Source organism: Procambarus clarkii, chromosome 44 (genome assembly GCF_040958095.1).
Source record: "Procambarus clarkii isolate CNS0578487 chromosome 44, FALCON_Pclarkii_2.0, whole genome shotgun sequence".
In the NCBI taxonomy this organism is placed as follows: Eukaryota; Metazoa; Arthropoda; class Malacostraca; order Decapoda; family Cambaridae; genus Procambarus; species Procambarus clarkii.
Window position 1 is genome coordinate 22,840,017 of NC_091193.1, and position 20,384 is coordinate 22,860,400.

Here is a 20,384-nt window from a genome sequence, read left to right on the forward strand (position 1 = left end):
CTGGTCTGAACAAGCACCCACTGGTCTGAACAAGCACCCACTGGTCTGAACAAGCACCCACAGGTCTAAACAAGCACCCACTGGTCTAAACAAGCACCCACAGGTCTGAACAAGCACCCACAGGTCTAAACAAGCACCCACAGGTCTAAACAAGCACCCACAGGTCTGAACAAGCACCCAAAAGTCTAAACAAGAACCCACAAGCCGCAGGAAATCTGCAGAAAAATGCTGTTTATGTATCATATCTTGAGGTTATCTTGAGATGATTTCGGGGCTTTAGTGTCCCCGCGGCCCGGTCCTCGACCAGGCCTCCACCCCCAGGAAGCAGCCCGTGACAACTGACTAACACCCAGGTACCTATTTTACTGCTAGGTAACAGAGGCATAGGATGAAAGAAACTTTGCCCATTGTTTCTCGCCGGCGCCTGGGATCGAACCAAGGACCACAGGATCACAAGCCCAGCGTGCTGTCCGCTCGGCCGACCGGCTCCTATGAGAGACCGTTGTTGCTGGGTGCCCTCTGCAATTCTCCGGGTGCCTAACTTGTTTAGGCAGTTTCATCCGGAGGACGAGGTGCACGGGGGTCAGGTGAGATGGGCTTCAGTCCGCCATCTCGGGTCTCAGGTGATCTCGTCTTCCGGTAGCCGTCTCGTGGGGGCTAGACATCAGTGCTGAGGGACCTAGAGAAACAATTCTCTTACTGGAACAAATGCTGTTACTGGGACAATAGGCATAGTTTGTTGCCTTTGTGGGGATCTCGTCCAAGGCTGTCAGTCGTAGGCGAAACAGTTTTCCTGCTAGCCTCCCCCATCTAATGAGACGCGAGTGTGTAACGATGCCATTCCCGGAAACTTTAACGAGCGGTGAACAACCAAGCAGCAGTTTTCGCAGAAATACCACAGCAAGTTAGGGATACTGAACCCATCCTCTCCTGGGTTCCCGCAGCATTAGAACCCACGTTCAGATAGGATCCCAAGTTGAAAGAAATCTACAGCACCCCCTGGTGAGGCGCAGGAGAACCTGAACGCCACCACACGGAGTGACCCTCAACTAAGGTGTAAACACCGAGCGCCGACGGTCCCCACCCGACACAGCTCCCCTGGCACTTAACAGTGAAGTGCTCCTATACTCGGTGATGACACAGTGCTCCCTAGACCTCACGGTGAAGTGCCCACAGGTTCCCCCCTTACACAGTGCTCCCAGGACTCCCCACCCCCCCAAGTGGCAGATGACAGTCCAGGAACACATACTCCAGCGACGTCGGGTTAAACTACCCAGTCCTATGTAGACATGCCACTCGCGGGGCTCCGAGATGCAGCACCCCTGGACCTGTCTGGCAAATGCAACTTCTCCCGGTAATAGCCCCGTCTCAGTAAAACCTTCGGACGGTGCCCCCGGCGCACCTAACCTACTCAGGTCCTCGGGACAGTTGAGGTGTCAGGTAAGTGAGGGACGATCAGGGGGAGTGAGGCCCCACACTTGAAAACCTATCAACTGCTGCCCACTGGATAGGGGGGGGGGGTGTAACCTATCCACCGCTGCTCACTGGAGGGGGGGGGGGCGGTGTAACCTATCCACCGCTGCTCACTGGATGGGGGGGGTGTAACCTATCCACCGCTGCCCTTTGGATGGGGGGTGTAACCTATCCACCGCTGCCCACTGGATGGGTGGGGGAGGGGTGTAACCTATCCACCGCTGCCCACTGGATGGGTGGGGGGGGGTGTAACCTATCCACCGCTGCCCACTGGATGGGTGGGGGGGGTGTAACCTATCCACCGCTGCCCACTGGATGGGGGGGGGGTGTAACCTATCCACCGCTGCCCACTGGATGCGGGGGGCGGTGTGACCTATCCACCGCTGCCCACTGGACGGGGGGGGGGGTGTAACCTATCCACCGCTGCCCACTGGATGGGGGGGGGGTGTAACCTATCCACCGCTGCCCACTGGATGGGGGGGTGTAACCTATCCACCGCTGCCCACTGGATGGGGGGGTGTAATCTATCCACCGCTGCCCACTGGATGCGGGGGGCGGTGTGACCTATCCACCGCTGTCCACTGGATGGGGGGGGGGTGTAACCTATCCACCGCTGCCCACTGGATGCGGGGGGCGGTGTGACCTATCCACCGCTGCCCACTGGATGCGACAAGCGGTGTAACCTATCCACCGCTGCCCACTGGACGGGGGGCAAATATAGCCAATATATAACACTGACGACTTATCTACAAAACTAACCCTTGGCTGAATGTACCTTAGCTTAAAAACGCCCAAATTTCCCGTGAGATGAGGTGGGAGAGGCTTGCTGCAATGGTGGTACTTGGCAACACAACAACCAACCTTTGCTCGTCAACTTGCAAGCTTGCTAGTTGCTTAATTAGCGTTGCAACCCTTCATTTACCTCTCTAAACATCACCAACCTATATTTATTGACTTGATTTGGGCAATGAATGCTCCCTGCAACGGATATTAAATAATAAACTTGACATATGGAGTAGTGTTTTATACATTAACGCCATGTTGTCATCAGTCGTCTTGAATAATTAAGATCTTGTAGTAAATAATACATTCTCATCATTTAATTCTAATTAGTCATTTTGGGGAGAATAACGTTATATATGTTATTCTCTGTTCTGTTCTCTATTCTGTTCTCTATTCTGCTTTCTGTTCTGTTCACTGTTCTGTTCTCTGTTCGGTTCTATGTTCTCTGTTCCATTATCTGTTCTGTTCGGTTACGTTCTCTGTTTTCTGCTCAGTTCTCTGTTCTGTTGTCCTTTCTATTCCCTGTCCTGTTCTCTGTTCGGTTCCTTGTTCTGTTCTCTGTTCTGCTCCGTTCTCTGTTCCCTGCTCAGTTCTATGTTCTCTGTTCTGTTCTCTTTTCTGGTCTCTGTTCTATTCTGTTTTCTGTTCTGTTTTCTGTTGTGTTCTCTGTTCTCTTCTTTGTTCAGTTCAATGTTCTCTGTTCTGTTCTCTCGTATATTCTTGGTTTTCTGTTCTTTTCTCTGTTCTAGGTTCTCTGTTGTGTTACGTTATGAGAGGAGAATAACATGATATAATGAGGACTGAAGCACGAGTTGGCGTTATTGCGTAAGACACTAGACATAGTTGCCAAATGTTGCTAGTTTTCAATTATTATGGCTGCAACCCGAATTTAAATCTGGTATCGAATTTGGGATGTTTGGGATATTTTGAAAACTGCAGTTGGGTTTGGGCAAAATGTGACCCACCGCCGCTTTCAGTAATTGGCAGATTTTTGGTATAAAATTTCGGAATTTCAAACTGCGAATAGGTGCAGAGAGCCAGAATTTGGGTCCAAAATATGGCTCAGGTATCGAATTTGGAATGTTTGGGATATTTTGAAAACTGCAGGGGGGTTTAGGCAAAATGTGACCCACCGCCGCTTTCAGTAATTGGCATATTTTTGGTATAAAAAGTCGGAATTTCAAACTGCGAATAGGTGCAGAGAGCCAGAATTTGGGTCCAAAATGTGGCTTAGGTATCGAATTTGGGATGTTTGGGATATTTTGAAAACTGCAGGAGGGTTTGGGCAAAATGTGACCCACCGCCGCTTTTAGTAATTGGCATATTTTTGGTATAAAATGTCGAAATTTCAAACTGCAATAGGTGCAGATAGCCAAAATTTGGGTCCAAAATGTGGCTTAGGTATCGAATTTGGGATGTTTGGGATATTTTAAAAACTGCAAGGGGGTTTGGGCAAAATGTGACCTACTGCCGCTTTCAGTAATTGGCATATTTTTGGTATAAAAAGTCTGAATTTCAAACTGCGAATAGGTGCAGAGAGCCAGAATATGGCTCAGGTATCGAATTTGGGATGTTTGGGATATTTTGAAAACTGCAGGGGGGTTTGGGCAAAATGTGACCCACTGCCGCTTTCAGTAATTGGCATATTTTCGGTATAAAAATTCGGAATTTCAAACTGCGAATAGGTGCAGAGAGCCAGAATTTGGGTCCAAAATATGGCTCCGGTATAGAATTTGGGATGTTTGGGATATTTTGAAAACTGCAGGGGGGTTTGGGCAAAATGTGACCCACCGTCGCTTTCAGTAACTGGCATATTTTTGCTATAAACCCTCCTCCTGAAAGTATAAACCCTTTCCTCCTGAAACCTATAAACCCTTTTTTATTGTTGCCGCCTTCGGCGGCAACAATAAAAAAAAAAAAATCAAGCAGTTTCACTAGCATCTTTCTTTTGTTACTAACATATAGCTTCACTTGCATCTCTCCTGTTACTAATAAACAGGTATTTCTTCTGTTACTAATAAGTAAGTATTTCTCCTGTTACTAACATGTAAGCAGTTCTCCTGTTACTTTTATTTATTTATTTATTTATACAAGAATTCTTGCATTCATGTACAGCCACTAGCACGCATAGCGTTTCGGGCAAGTCCAATCCAAATATTACCCGGAATACGACCCGCCAGATCGTTTAACAACCAGGTACCCATTTTACTGTTGGGTAAACAGAGGCTACAGTTAAGGATCGGCGCCCAGTTCATCCTCCCCGGCCAGGATACCAACCCAAGGCCAAAGGCGCTCGCGAAACGCCAGGCGACTGTCTTACCACTACGCCACGGGGACTGCTAATATACTGATTGATTGATAAAAATTAAGCCACCCAAGAGGTGGCACGGGCATGAATAGCCCGTGAGTGGTACAACTTTTTTTTCAGTATTCTGAGGTTGCATTTAATCATCAAGCTGTTATAATATACTGGCATTTCTCCTGTTACTTATATGCAGGTATTTCTCCTGTTACTTATATGTAGGCATCTCTCCTGTTACTGAAATGCAGCTTCACTTGTATTTATCCTATTTCTGACATTCAGCTTCACTTGCATCTCTCCTGTTAAGCATGCAGCTTCACTTGCATTTCTCCTGTTAAGCATGCAGCTTCACTTGCATTTCTCCTGTTAAGCATGCAGCTTCACTTGCATCTCTCCTGTAAAGCATGCAGCTTCACATGCATCTCTCCTGTAAAACATGCAGCTTCACTTGCATCTCTGCTGTTAAGCATGCAGCTTCACTTGCATCTCTGCTGTTAAGCATGCAGCTTCACTTGCATCTCTCCTGTAAAACATGCAGCTTCACATGCATCTCTCCTGTAAAACATGCAGCTTCACTTGCATCTCTGCTGTTAAGCATGCAGCTTCACTTGCATCTCTGCTGTTAAGCATGCAGCTTCACTTGCATCTCTGCTGTTAAGCATGCAGCTTCACTTGCATCTCTCCTGTTAAGCATGCAGCTTCACTTGCATATTCAATCTCCTGTTACTCACATACAGGTCCACTTGTATCTTTGTCTCCTGTTACAACATGCAGCTTCATATATACCTTTATCCCTCTTGTTACTAACATATATTACTCGCATCTTTCTTTTGTTACCATTATATATAAAAATATTATTGTATAATAATTAATGCATATAAATTCAATGGGAATATTAAACATGGAAGTATTTTTAAATTTTATTACACGTTGTCGAGTAGAAAATAATAATTAATAATAATAATAATACTGTAATAATAATATTAATAATTGAAAAATTTCACCTGCCAAATCCGGTGTTGGCTTGTGAGGGTTTGCACACCTCCAGCTGCAGGCAGATGTCGAAGCAGCACTTATCGAGGCCGCTGCAAGCACTGTCGCTTTCACAAGGCAGTGGGGCCTGGAAGCTCCTGGTGGGGGGACACCCTTGACGTACAGGCGGGCACTGGCCAGGCTTACTTCCGACCTGGCCTCCGATGCCAACATTATTGCTATTCAAGTCAGTACCGAACTGACTATTCAAACCACCCCCAAATTGGTTGTTGAAGCCGCCACCAAACTGGTTGAAACCAGCACCACCGAAGCCTCCTGGCCGTCCGCCAAAGCCTCCGAGTTGTCCTCCAAACCCACCAGGCTGTCCACCGAAGCCGCCAGGTTGCCCACCAAAGCCGCCGGATTGTCCACCAAAGCCGCCAGGTTGTCCACCAAAACCGCCAGGCTGACCACCAAAGCCTCCGGGTTGTCCACCAAAGCCACCAGGTTGTCCACCAAAGCCGCCAGGCTGTCCACCAAAACCGCCGGGTTGTCCACCAAAACCGCCGGGTTGTCCACCAAAGCCAGGTCTAAAGGGACGTCCACCGAATCCGCCCCCATTTGGACGCCCGCCAAAGCCACTCACAAATGGACGCCCACCGAAACCTCCAATTGGTCTGCTGCCGAATCCACCCCCAAACGGACGGCCGCCGAAACCATCACCGAATTGACTTCCGCCGAAGCCATTTCCACCAAAGTTAGAATTTCGGCCGCCTGATAGAACTCCTCCTACGAGGGAGCCTAGGTCCAAAAATCTGGTGTCTTGTTGTCCAACCCCGCCTGACCGTCCCTGGGGGGCGCCTGCGCCCTGAGTGTCCACGACGGTGCTGTTCGATGCATCCTGGTCGTCATCCGCCACAACAACACTAGCCACCACAACCAGCAAACACGCTACCCTCATCTGTAACGAAGTCATACAAGAATGAAGGAAGAGAATACATAACCTATCGAGTACAAAATAAAAGATTGGGACTGTAAGTGCATGTTTTGATAAATTAAGAAGCAATGACTGCCCACATCACTTGGAGAGTCTTGCTTCAGGCCAAGAACATTATGATACGGCCATTTAACATTCACAGATCAGTAAACATCCCAAGTGCAATGCTTAAGACTTTGAATTTCCACCGTTACACAAATTTACTTAAAATATTATATTTCACATTTCGGAGCGGCAGTTCCCCGACATGCACTAGGCTATTCTTCCCTCTGCGAGCACTCACCTCTCTCACAGCTGCACCAGAACTAACTAATCCCAACACCGTCTGATACTGCTTTTGTAGAGAGGTGAGAGGCAGTGGCCTTGTGAGTGCCCCTCCTCCCCTCTCACCTGACCACTATAGTTCCGGTCCACCTTGTGCGCTCTGCCACGCTGGCCCCGCGTCCACAATGTGGGTGATCGTAGCATGATGGTGAATATTAATTGGCATCTTTGCTAGATCCAGGCGCATGGCTCTAGCAAGGAAATAGAATTCTAAATTGAAAACTGGAACTCTATTTAGACTATTGCTACGGCTAAAATGATATCCTTAAATTAATTAATAATTATTAATTTTTCTTCGTCTTGTCTTATTATAAATAAATAATTAATTAAATAAATAAATAAATAAATACCACTGGGTGAGCGACAGGACCCAGCGAGGCCTTCGTCACGGGTCTTGCGGAAGTGGCTATATTATCCTCGACGTGGGCAGCGACGCTTAAACTCTAGTCACAGGTTTTTAAACTTCATAACTAAAAATACACAAATTATAATCTAAGGTTACTTTTCTCTCGAAACTTAAGGTTCCTCTAACATTAAACTTTCTACCGGAAATTAAGCTGAAGCTGTGAATGTTAAAGGTGGGAGATAGTGGTACGTAATCCAGTAATTTACAGTGTTCAGGAAATGTGAATACTGAGGAGAAAAACTAACAGTCACATCCTGTACCTCACCTCAAGCTCATAATCTCATCCTCTCCTCACAACCCATCTACTCCCCTCACACTATCATCTCCCCTCACCCTACACCCCTCAATCCCTTCCTCTTCCCTACACCCTTAACCCCCACTTCACCTCGCCCTCAGTCCACGCCCTCAACTCATCCTCCTCTTATCCCCAGGCTCCATTACATTTACATAAAACCCAAAGTTCACATCACTCACCATGAATACGGTATTGCAACTGTATTTAATTGTACCAATCAATATTATTAATTAGTGCAATATTATTAAGTATAATATATAATATAATGTTACTAATTGGTACAATATTATTAAGTATTAAATCGATTGGTGCAACCGATTTAATACTTCTGTAATGCACATTACTGGGGGCCAGGGCCTGGACCCAATATTTTCTTAGCGAAGCAAATGAATACAATTAAGTTGCAACTAAAAAAAAATAGGTTACATTGTATATGGCTAACAGTTGATTGGATGAACGTGAACAAATCATTGCCTTGTGCAAGGTGGGGCATCTCGAAAAGCTGAACAAGCTTCGTCTTCCTGACAACGGAAAACGAAATCACACCATAATGATGTGTTATGTGAGATTAAGGCATCTAACGAAGTTTACATTTAGTCGGTGCAGCCTTCATGAGACCTGCAGCCACGCCGGTGTAGAGGAGCTGTCTATTGAGGAGTCTGCTGGGGGAACAGCCTTCCTGAGACACTTGCAGGTGCGCTGGTGTAGATAAAAAAGCTGCAGCATCGAGGAGACTTTTGAGACTGTTAAGTTAACCACCAACAAGGTTTTCTGGCATAATAGTATAGTAAATTATTGATGTAAAGTCTATCATGTTCTTTTTTAAGTTATTTGAGTATTAGTGTCCTCAAGATGCTTTGTTGACTGTTATAAGTTATATTAGTTCACTGAGAGAACGCTTGAATTAAGATATAGAATAATTTTACGTTACTAGTTTAACTGTTTCATTAAGAAATTTGCATGTAAGTTAGTATTGGCTCTGCAAGAAGATACCATTTGCACAAAAGAATTCTAGAAAGCCTATTGTATTTACTTTTAAATATTCGAATAAAATACAAAATAACAATATATAATAGAGATATTAAGCTCTTCATTTAGCGCCATACAACCAACTGCATGTTTGGAAAGGGCATCAACAAATAAGAAGGGTGGGGGTGAAGACAATTATATCCTTATGAATATAGATTTTTTTCAGGGATTTTCCTGCGCACGCCTTTAGCCTCTGGCTGGCCCATTAAGTTTTGTTTCTTTCTGTTTTACTTGGGCGGAGTATGAGTATCTATGATTTGTATGGTCGCTTCAGTAAGATTTTGTCCCACGTGTTTAACAACTTCTTCTGCTCTGTTGAATCTAAGTCGAAATCTTAATGGGTTTGTAACTCTGCTCGTGTTAGATAATGTTCCAGTGGTCTGTTCACCATTCCTGTGGGCATTTCTCCACAGTACATTTCATCTCCACATTTCCTTTCATCTTCCGGAACCTGTAAGCCTATTTCCCATGCACATGGGTATCCAAGCCTGATGCGATGTAAATGTATTTCTGTTGCTCTACTGCTCCCTTTCATCAAACTAAGTGGTTCGTAGTTGGTTGAATTCTTGTACCAACCCGCAGATCCTGATGTTGCAACTGCTGTGTTGTGGTCACTGTACATCTTTTGCATTGCTCTGTTTCTAATTATTTTCTTAATTTGTGATAGACTCTGTGGTATGTAAATGTCAACATTTCTTCTCTTAGTTGCAAGTTTTGCAGCTTCGTCTGCAATGTCATTTCCTATTATTCTCACATGACTTGGCACCCAGTTGATAAGTACCCGACGGTCTTGTAGTTTGAGTGTTTGCATTAAAGATATGACATTTGTGATCAGATGGATGTTATCACGCATGTGTTCTTGTTGCAAGGTTTCAGTGGTAGTTCTCAAATCTGTATGTATGATAACATGTTGTCGGTGTTCAGTAAGAGCATGTTCCAAAGCCTTTTGAATGGCTAGCATCTCTGTAAAGTCGAACACCCATTTGAAAGTCTCCAACTATTTACAGAGTTTCCTGCTTTAACTGCAGCTCCGGTTTCTTGTTCCTGCTGGTCTACTGATCCATCTGTGAAGTATGTAAAGCTGTCAGATGCCAAGTTTGCTTCTAAATGCATCTGTGCAATATTATGTAGCAGATGAGGATTAGTCTGGTTCTTTTTTCCTTCAAGAACCATAATCTTAAAGTCTGCTGGCGGAGATTCCTAAGGGGCTTGCATAACAAAGTGTCCATGTATTTCGTCGACACCCTTCTCAGTGATTGTGTTTGTTATATCGAATGTATTAATGGTGTTTATCGCACAATGGGTCCACCTGTTGCTATTGGAGGCTCTTCTGTCCAGAGTTAGTGCTCCAGTGATTTTATCTTTAAGTGAACTGATTCTAGGTCTTGTCAATATCTTGGTCAGCATGCACGCAGCAATCCCTTTTACCCTTATTTCAATCGACGTTAGCTTGGTTTCTAGTCTTAGGTTCAGTATTTTAGTCCATCTGGGAGCCCCTTTTATGACTCACATTGCATCATTTTGAATAACCTCAACGTTTGCCCACTGACCAGGAGAAAGAGTGAGTAAGGCAGGTGCTTCATAATCAACTAGGTAACGAACGGCGTGTATGTAAAACATTCTTATCGCTTTGTGACCCACTCCTAGATTGGGCCCTGTGATTGCTCTTATTATATTCAGTCGTGATTTTGCTTTCTCCTTTAGATATTGAATTTGCTTGTTAAATGTCATTTTAGAATCTATCCACACTCCGAGATATTGATATTGTGTAACCCACTGAAGGTTAATGTCTTGAATGCGTAGGTGCCTGTCTGGAGTGTTGCCACCTAGTCTCATTGCCTTAGACTTCTGTGCAGATATTTTTAGCCCTAAACTGCTGCATTCAGATGTTACTTAATTTAACGCACCTTGTGTTTTATTCAGAAGTGAAAGACCTGTAATGACTAATGCTATATCATCAGCATAGCTCATCAATTTAACCCCCTTCTGCAAATCTCATGGTAACGAGATTTTCCATAAGGATGTTAAAAAGACTAGGACTTAGGACTCCTCCTTGTGGAGTCCCATTCTCATGCAAGTGGTAGTCCGACACATGCCCTTGCAATTTTACTCTGGCATACATGTGACGTAGGTAATCTTGAATCCATCCTAGTATATTTCCCTTTACACCTCTTTTAACTAAGGTGTGTAAAATTGCTTGCGGGCTTGCAAGTTCGAATCCTTTTTCTAGATCAAGGAAGATCACTATAGCTGGACCTGAGTTAACTGTTCCTAGTAATGTTGTTATGCAGTTTGCAGTACCTACTCCTCTAGTGAAGTCAAATATATGTTTATGCAGGTCTCCAGTCTTCCACGGTATCCTATTTAAGACCATCCATTCTGCAGTTTACTAATGCATGATGTAAATGAAATGGGTCTGTAATTGCCAGGTTCTTTCTGCTTAGGAATTGGAATGATGTCTGCTTTCTTCCAAGAGGTCGGTAGTTTGCCTTGCTGCCAAGATGCATTGATGACGTCCAATATTCCTTGTTCTCCAGCAGGACCTGCATGTGCGACCATTGAGTATGTAATGTTATCAGCACCTGGTGCAGTGTCCTTACCACCTTTTTTGGCTCTGATTAGTTCTTGTTTGGTGAAGGGACAGTCACATTCGTCATTTGTAGCTATGCTCTCATGAATGACTGTCAACCTCTCTTGTTTTAATTGTTCTTGCTGCTTTCTGATCATTGCAGGAAGCTTATATGAAGCCGCTCTTTCTGCAAATTGGAGAGCAAGTCTCTCAGCCTCCTGTAATGGTTGAATACATGCCAGTGGTCGGGCTGGTCGATCTGATATAGTTTTAATCTGACCCCATATCTTGCCAAGACTACTATGTTCATTTAGAGTTTGACACCACTCAAACCATCTTGATGGATAAGGATGCGAGTAGTTGCCTATTTCTCATCTTTTTGTGTTTGCAGCGAAGTATAGTTATTGAGACTCGACCCATAACTGCCTGCAGAGTTCTCGGCTTGTGTTGTTATTGTATGTATAACAGTTGTATCTTTTATTAGTATATTATCTGCGTGTACGTCCTTAGCCTGAGGCGGTCCGTTGTGCCAGCGACGCCTCGCCTGTACTCTTGTTTCTTCATATTTATTTATTTATTTATTTATATACAAGAAGGTACATTGGGTTTATGAGAGTACAGAGCATTGAAGTTTTACTTTCTTGTAAAGCTACTAGCTCGCATAATGTTTCGGGCAGGTCCTTAATCTAATATATAATTTGAAGACGATAATTTCTAGCAAAATTAAAAATTGTTTACAGGTACATTGTAAAAAAGTATAAAAATGCAAATCTAAGAAAGTATAAAAATATATTGTATACGAAATTTGACCGAAAAAACAAAGTAGGTACATTAAAGCAAATTTAAGGGTTATCCACAGTTACAATGTAGCATAATTTGAGGATTATTGCAAGGCATAATTTAGTAAACTATGTGCATAAGATGATATAAGATAACAACAATGATTACAATGGTAAAGTTATATGGCATATGTACATATATTAGGTAATTGGGTAGCATTAGAGAGAGTGCGAGTTTCAAGTACCAGGTAGGAAACTATGAAGATGAATTTAGGTACTTTTTGGTTTTATTTTTGAATAAGGCAAAGGTTTGACAGCTTTTCAATTCGTTAAGGAGTGAGTTCCATATACCAGGTCCCTTTATTTGCATAGAGCGTTTTCACAGATTAAGTTTGACTCTGGGAATATCAAAGAGATATTATTTCTGGTGTGGTGATTATGTGTTCTATTATATCTTTTTGATCAGTATTAGCGGTGCTGGCTGTCCATATTCCCTCTCCCTCGTAACTACCCTCACTGCCAGGAAACCCGGCAGCAACACCATTTGATTTAATGCTTCAGGACAAAAAATAAATAAATAAAAACTAGGCTATTAAACTAGTCGATGAAGGAAGACAGACCAACGTTTTGCCTGCTGCAGGTTTTTTTATTCGCATCAAATGTCAACCCGGACTGCCCAGATCTTCAGGATGACAGGCTGAGTATTCAGTGATTTTTTTAAACAGAGATAAAATAGGAGTCAAAACTGTTCCAGGAAGAGCAGAGAAGATATTGGTATGCAGCCTATCCTTCTGTTTTAGTAGTACTTATAGTAACGATGTGGACCATAGTATATATATATATATATATATATATATATATATATATATATATATATATATATATATATATATATATATATATATATCGACGTACACGAAATTAGAAAGTAGAAATTTAAACTATTGAGCTGGGTAAACCGGAAAAAAATTTTTTACTTGTGTTGCTTTGACAAACTAAACTAACCAAACCTTCCTAGGCCTAATACACGATATTCGAGGCCTAATATAGTACATATATGTGCTATACCAAGCCTAGGAATATTTAAGTTTGTTTTTTAGCCTAATTTATTTTAAAATAATTCCTTATTAGTCAGTATACTTCTATCTAAAGGTTACCAATTCGTGACTATTGACGACCGTCACAATAGGTATTATCTAAACAGGAGGATGGGTTGAAAGATACGGAGAAAACCTAGCACTGTGGAGATTGTACAGTTGGACGCTGCTTCCTGGCTTCTTAGCCCTGCTTAGTGACCCCCTTGTGCTGTTGTCTAGTCCTGAGGTGTTTGTTTGACCTGAAGGTATTGCAATGAGTTGTGAGCTGTCTTCACTTGGTCACCAATTAAGTGTCTCGTGGTCAGTGCATCCCCTGTCCACTACCAAATTGAAAAGCGGTCGTGTCAGGCTAATTAAATCACTCGTTCAGGTGTTACTTTAGCAAGAATCCAGAAACCACAGAAATAAGAACATGACAAAATATTATATTAACAAACACAGTAAACGGTAATTTACAAGTAAAACGCACACAAAACCTGAAAGAATCGAGAACAGGAAACATAGCGGATAAAAGCAAAGAATAATATGTAAAATCGCCACAAGAATACAGGAAGTTGATGCGCGCGCCACCAAACTGGGAGGATCAGTTTTAGTGAACAGGTGAACACAGAATCTAAAATTGGAACTGATTGTGCAAGTAAAAAAGGTCACCAGGAAGGTTACCCGAGTGAAAATGGGTTCCTTCAGTAACAAAACAATTCAAGGTTGGGTAATTCGTATTTTTTTATTGGTAAATTATTACCAAGAAATAAGGTTAATTACGGTTAACTGCATTTCCGGTGATTTATTTATACTCTTTTTTCCTTGCATCATTAGTCACTCTCTCTCACTTGCCTCCCCTCTACCCCTCCCCCCCATATAGATACCAACCGGGTGGATACCATATACCATATATGGGTTATTAACAATTAAATTTTCCCCCTGCTTCTCCTTAATAGTCAGAGGAAACAAACAGTTTACAGAGGTGTGAAACATGCGGCCCGCGGATGACATGCGGCGTGTCACGGCCAATACATATTTTCTCCTTTGTTGTGACTTTGTTTACATTTATTAAAAAGTTTACGAGCATCGAAATTTCACAATTAAATATTATTATTATTATAAATAGCCTCCTAGGGCTTCGGAGCACATACATACATAATACATGTAAAGAAAGCCGGCAAAAATTGAGAACAGATGTACAGGTTCGTAAGTTTTTTATTTATTTTGTATTTTTACATGCAAGCATGCAATGAAAGACAATAAACAAAACATAGTCATAAACAACTTAAAAGATGACACAAGATACACACAACATACATCAAAACAAGAACACAACACAAAACACAATACAACATACAAGACAGTAACACAACACAAAACACAAAAATACAGGGCATATAAACAATACAAAACTCCACCCCCCCTAAAAAAACAAGCACATAAACAGGACAACACACAAACAACCGGCCTCGCAACAAACAAAGGGAGAGGCACGAGCACATTAGGACAACAAACACGCATAAAATACAGCACACATTAGGGCAAACAAGCAGCCAGAGGGGCACACAACACCACATAAACCAGGACATTAGCTCACATACTTGCCCGGAAACTGGTCCCTTGAGAACAGCACACTGAACGCTTCCTAGAGCAATCACCGCCGAGGGTCGCGTACATCCACCGGGGAAGTCATAACATTCGGAACCCGGAAACAAACACCCGCAAACACGGGATCCAAATGGTATTAATGACGAGGCGAGTGTCCGCCACGTGCCCCCACATGAAGGGAAGCTGCGAACCACGAAAGTTCTCCGGCTCGTCAGACAGCATTAACTCGGCAATCTGGTCCCAGTGACCCGGCGGCATCACAGACGCCGGCAACACACCCTCCAGTTCCCCAACGCGCATCCTCATGGAAAAGGGCTTGACACAGGGCACCACCACAGGGGCACCCGCGTCAACGGGCACACAACCAGGCAACAGCAGGGACCCCAAACGACGAGCATCCTTCCTCATCTTCACCACCAGGCCACGCCCAGCACCAGCATCCACACCATCCACGGGAGGGGAAGCCCCCCCCCCCCCACTGCAGAGAGTCACCTGCTGGAGACAAAACAGCAGGCACAGCAGAGACAAGGGCACTGGCAGCAGCAGGTACATGGAACTCCGCCACCACCAACTGCATAGAGTGTGACGCACCCGGAACTATACCATCGACACCCAAAGACTCACAGTCACTGAAGTCACCCACATCCGCCCAGGCAGAAGACGAAACCCGAGAACGCTTGGGCCCCGGCTGCACATCCTCAGAGCCGGAGCCAGACCCAGAAATACGGGCAACACACGCCGGGTGGACTGACGCACGACGCAAGACGACAGCAGCCTCAACCACAGGGGGAACCGGGCCGCACACAGCAGGAGGCGTGTCCGCCACCCCACCACCCATCACAGTCGGGACACAAGTCGAGGGTGCAGGGTCAGGTGCAGTAGCAGGAGATGAGGAAGAAGAGGGCGCCGACGACGCACAGAGAGTGCCCGGAAGATCCTCGGGAGCAGCTGGAACAGCGACCGGAGCAAGAAGACCCGCCGACACCGCCGCAACACCCGGAGGAGGGTCCGCAACATCCGGAGGCATACTTGGAGAATCAGGGGGAGCCTCAGCAGTAATCGGGACATCCACCTCCGGAGTCCTCCTCCACAGGAAGTGGCGGGAAATCCTCTCCATTGAACATGTTCACGGGAGCAACCGCAGCCTCAGTTCACCCGGCAGCCTGATGCCCCAACAGGCCACAACGAAAACACATCCGCGGCTGCTCGGCATAGTACACCCAGACGCAGTACCCTGAAAGCCGGACAGAAAATGGAATGTCCGACCTCAGGCGCATCCCTAGGGTACGAATGTTGGTCCTCATACCCGTAAACTTGCCTGAAGACAGCGAGTGCATCCGCACACTGACGACAGCGCCAAACCGCTGGAAGAAACGCCGGAGGAGGGTCTCGGGAAACTCCATGGAGGCCCCATGGACATTCACATATGTCATGGCACCACTACGGTCCGTAATGGTCACAGAGCCGGTACCATCCTGCAGCTGCAAGGTACGTCCCTCGTACCGCCGAAGAAAGTCACAGTACACAGCTTCTCCCACAAATTTGATAACGACACGGTAAGCAGTTACCAGCTCAACACCGTAGATGTCCACGACTGGGATACGGAGCATGTCACACATGACAAGCTCCACTACAGGGTACCCTGCACGTCCAGTAAACTACAAGTCCACGGAGTTTACTCTCACAACAGGGGGAAGATGGCCACCCATCGCAAATGCGCCACATCCACACCAACCAGGAGGGAACAGCAGGGTGGGTAGAGACACCCACACTCCCTGCCGACCTGCGGCAAACACCCCAACTACCGGAGAGGCCAGGCGACACGTCCTCACCTCACGGCTGCTTGGGCCGAACTCCCAAGTTCATAAGTAGTTATGTGACTGCTTGATGGTCCTCCTCAGTGTCACTCGGTCAGCAGTTGTGTGGTGTTGCACCATGCGGTTGGGGCGTTATAAGTGTCAGGTGCGGTGTTCGGTGTTATTTAGTTTGAACACATAATCATGTTAGCAAAGAGACGCAAAATTAAGGAAGAGGTTGAACTATTTGGTTGACAGACCCCGAGTGCATGGGGGAAATTGTGTGAAACCCCGGTTAGGCTTCAGTAGAAGCTACGGGATCCTCGTGAGGGCAGTAGCACTCCAGGTTGAAATTCTTTTGACCATGTTGTGGTACAGTTGACTAAGGCGCGTCTGGGAACATTCAGCGCATAGGTTCGAACTCTCATCAAGGCCCTTGTGGATTTGTTCATTTGATATATCATGTTATTGTGATTTCTGTGTGTAGCGTCGGATTGTACTGGAAAAGGTTGTAAATTTTTGCTGAACTGAGCGGATAACCAACATGTTCGATTTGTAAACAAGAGGCTGATGCGACCTTAGGCACTATGAAACTAACCACAGGGCGCATCCGATCCCTCCATCATCGTCGCCCCTCTACCAACAACAAGCTAACAATGCCCATAAGGGCGATAAAGATACTAGTGGCAAATTGCATGATGATTAAGGTAATGAGCTGGAGCAGTCATTGAATAAACAGGAGTTAATAATTAAAAGTTTAATTAGAAATAATTTAATTACAATGTACTCACCTAATTGTGCTTGCAGGGGTTCAGCTCTGGTTCTTTGGTCCCACCTCTCAACTGTCAATCAACTGATGTACAGATTCCTGGGCCTACTGGGTTCTGTCATATCTACATTTGAAACTGTGTATGGAGTCAGCCTCCACCACATCACTTCCTAGTGCATTCCATTTACTAACTACTCTGGCACTGAAAAAGTTCTTTCTAATGTCTCTGTGGCTCATTTGGATACTCAGCTTCCACCTGTGTCCCTTTGTGCGTGTGTCAACCGTGTTAAATAATCCATCCTTGTCCACCCTGTCAATTCCCCTGAGAATTTTGCATGTGGTGATGATGTCTTCCCTAGCTTTTCTGTCTTCCAGCGACGTGAGGTGCAGTTCACGTAGTCTGCCCTCATAAGTCATGCCTCTTAGTTCTGGGACTAACCTAGTGGCATACCTCTGAACTTTTTCCAGCTTCGTCTTGTGCTTGAATAGATACGGGCTCCATGCTGGGGCTGCATACTCAAAGATTGGCCTTACATATGTGGTATATACAAGGTTCTGAAGGATTCCTTACGCAGGTTTCTGAAAGCAGTTCTGATGTTAGCCAGCCTCGCATAGGCCGCTGATGTTATTCTTTTGATGTGGGCTTCGGGAGACAGGTTTGGCGTGATATCAACTCTCAGATCTTTCTCTCTGTCCGTTTCGTGAAGGACTTCATCTCCCATTCGGTATCCAGCGACTGACCTCCTAGTTCCTCCTCCTAGTTTCATTACCTTACATTTACTTGGGTTGAACTTTAGTAGCCATTTGTCGGACCATTCCTTCAGTTTGTCTAGGTCATCTTGTAGCCTCATACTATCCTCCTCTGTCTTGATTCTCCTCATAATTTTTGCGTCATCAGCAAACATCGAGAGGAACAAGTCAATTCCTTCTGGGAGATCATTTACGTATATCAGAAACAGTATAGGTCCAAGGACTGATCCTTGTGGGACTCCACTGGTGACTCCCCACCACTCAGAGACCTCACCCCTCACGGTGACTCGCTATGTCCTGCTGCTTAGGTACTCTCTTATCCAGTGGAGTACCTTCCCTTTCACTCCTGCTGCATCTCCAGTTTGTGCACTAGTCTCTTATGTAGTACTGTGTCAAAAGCTTTCTGGCAGTCCAGAAATATGCAGTCTACCCAGTCCTCTCTCTCTTGACTGATTTTTGTTGCCTGGTCATAGAACTCAATTAATCCTGTTAGGCATGATTTGCCATCTCTGAACCCATGCTGATGTTGTGTTACAAAGTTCTTCCGCTCCAGATGTTCCACTAGCTTTTTTCGCAGTATCTTCTCCATCATCTTGCATGGAATGCAAGTTAGGGACACGGGCCTGTAGTTCAGAGCCTCCTGCCTATAACCCTTCTTGTATATTCGGACTACATTGGCCGTCTTCCAAATTTTTGGCAGTTCACCTGTTACCAGTGACTTGTTGTACACCATGGAGAGTGGTAGGCACAGAGCTTCTGCTCCTTCCTTTAGGATCCATGGTGATATTTCATCCGGGCCTATAGCCTTTGTCACGTTCAAATCTAGCAGATGCTTCCTCACCTCCCCACTGGTAATCACAAACTGGTAATCTAGTGGTGTCTGGTTTGATGTTCCCTCCCTTATCTCTGGGGCTTCTCCTTGCTCTGAGGTGAAGACTTCCTGGAATTTCTTATTGAGTTCCTCGCACACTTCCTTGTCGTTTGTAGTAAATCTTTCTGCCCCTATCCTCAGTTTCATTACCTGTTCCTTCACTGTTGTTTTCCTCCTGATGTGGCTATGCAGTAGTTTGGGTTGAGTCTTTGCTTTGCTCGCTATGTCATTTTCATATTGCCTCTCTACCTCTCTTCTCACCCTGACGTATTCATTCCTGGCGCTCTGGTATCTTTCTCTGTTCTCTAGTGTTCTGTTGTTTCTATAGTTTCTCCACGCCCTTTTACTTAGCTGCTTTGCTAGCTTGCAACTCTGATTAAACTATGGATTTCTCATCTCCATTTCATTTTTTTCCTTTTGGACTGGGACGAACTTGTCTACTGCCTCCTTACACTTTTGTGTGATGTAGTCCATCATGTCTTGAACCGTCTTTCCTCTGAGCTCTGTTTCCCAAGCTATTTCAGTTAGGAATTTTCTCATCTCCTCATAGTTTCCCTTCCGGAATGCCGGCCTCTTGCTTTCTGGTCCCTTCCTTGAGTACATTAACCATCTTCGACCAGATATTCAAACAACAGTACACTGTGATCACTCATACCCACGGGGGCTTCAAGACTGATTTCCCTTATGTCTGAATCGTTCAGAGTGAATACTAAGTCGAGTCTTGCTGGTTCATCATTGCCTCTTATTCTCGTAAGACCCTTGACATGCTGACTTAAGTTTCTAGTCGTCGCCTCCAGCAGTTTCGCTCTCCATGTTTCCTCACCTCCATGTGGTTCCCTGTTTTCCCAGTCTATCCTTCCATGATTAAAGTCCCCTATGATGAGCAGATGGGATCGATTTCTACAGGCAGCAGCGGCTGCTCTCTCAATGATAATGTTAACTGCCATGTTGTTTCTGTCATACTCTTGCCTGGGTCTTCTTTCATTTGGTGGTGGGTTATATATCACTGCTACTACTACTCTTGGTCCTCCCATCGTCATGGTGCCTGTTATGAAGTCTCTGAACCCTTTGCAGCCCGGTATAACCATCTCCTCGAAACTCCATTCCTTTCTCATCAGTAGAGCCACTCTGCCTCCTCCCCTTCCTTACCTCTCTTTCCTTATTACAGTGTAGTCCTGGGGAAACACCACATTCGTTATGATTCCTGAGAGTTTTGTTTCTGTGAGTCCAATTACATCTAGGTTTATGTCTTGTGTTCTTTCCCTAAGTTCACTGGCCTTGTTTGTATTCCCATCTATGTTCGAGTACATGACATTGAAGCTGACTCTCTTCTGCCCATTCTCAGTTTCTGTTGATTCCACTGGAGTTGGGGGGCAATGGATGTCCAATGAACCCTCCATAAGCACGGGGTGCTTATGGAGGGTTCCGGAACGGACGGAGTGCTTATGGAGGGTTCCGGAACGGACGGAGTGCTTATGGAGGGTTCCGGAACGGACGGAGTGCTTATGGAGGGTTCCGGAACGGACGGAGTGCTTATGGAGGGTTCCGGAACGGACGGAGTGCTTATGGAGGGTTCCGGAAC

The 20,384-nt window shown here is 45.0% G+C and overlaps 2 protein-coding genes across 3 annotated transcripts in view; one reads left to right on the plus strand and one right to left on the minus strand.

Annotated features, from left to right (window-relative positions):
* Nucleotides 1-1,083: 1,083 nt before the first annotated feature.
* The window catches only part of LOC123745392 (uncharacterized), a 34,274-nt gene continuing 14,973 nt past the window's right edge, over nt 1,084-20,384 (plus strand). Inside the window, exon 1 of one of the 2 annotated variants that reach the window (XM_069300832.1) lies at nt 1,084-1,354. In XM_069300832.1, coding sequence (XP_069156933.1) covers nt 1,340-1,354 — 15 coding nt within the window. In that variant the 5' untranslated portion in view covers nt 1,084-1,339. Of the gene's footprint in view, nt 1,441-20,384 lie in introns of both variants that reach the window. The other variant, XM_045725901.2, reaches the window with a different exon arrangement.
* LOC123745229 (TATA-binding protein-associated factor 2N) lies at nt 5,467-6,514 on the minus strand. The gene has a single exon (XM_045725540.2). The coding sequence runs from the start codon at nt 6,504-6,506 to the stop codon at nt 5,559-5,561; it is 948 nt and encodes a 315-aa protein (XP_045581496.2). The 5' UTR covers nt 6,507-6,514; the 3' UTR covers nt 5,467-5,558.

What these genes read in the sequence shown, in the direction of transcription:
- LOC123745229 (XM_045725540.2), bottom strand. Translation starts at nt 6,506, where the DNA reads ATGACTTCGTTACAGATGAGGGTAGCGTGTTTGCTGGTTGTGGTGGCT.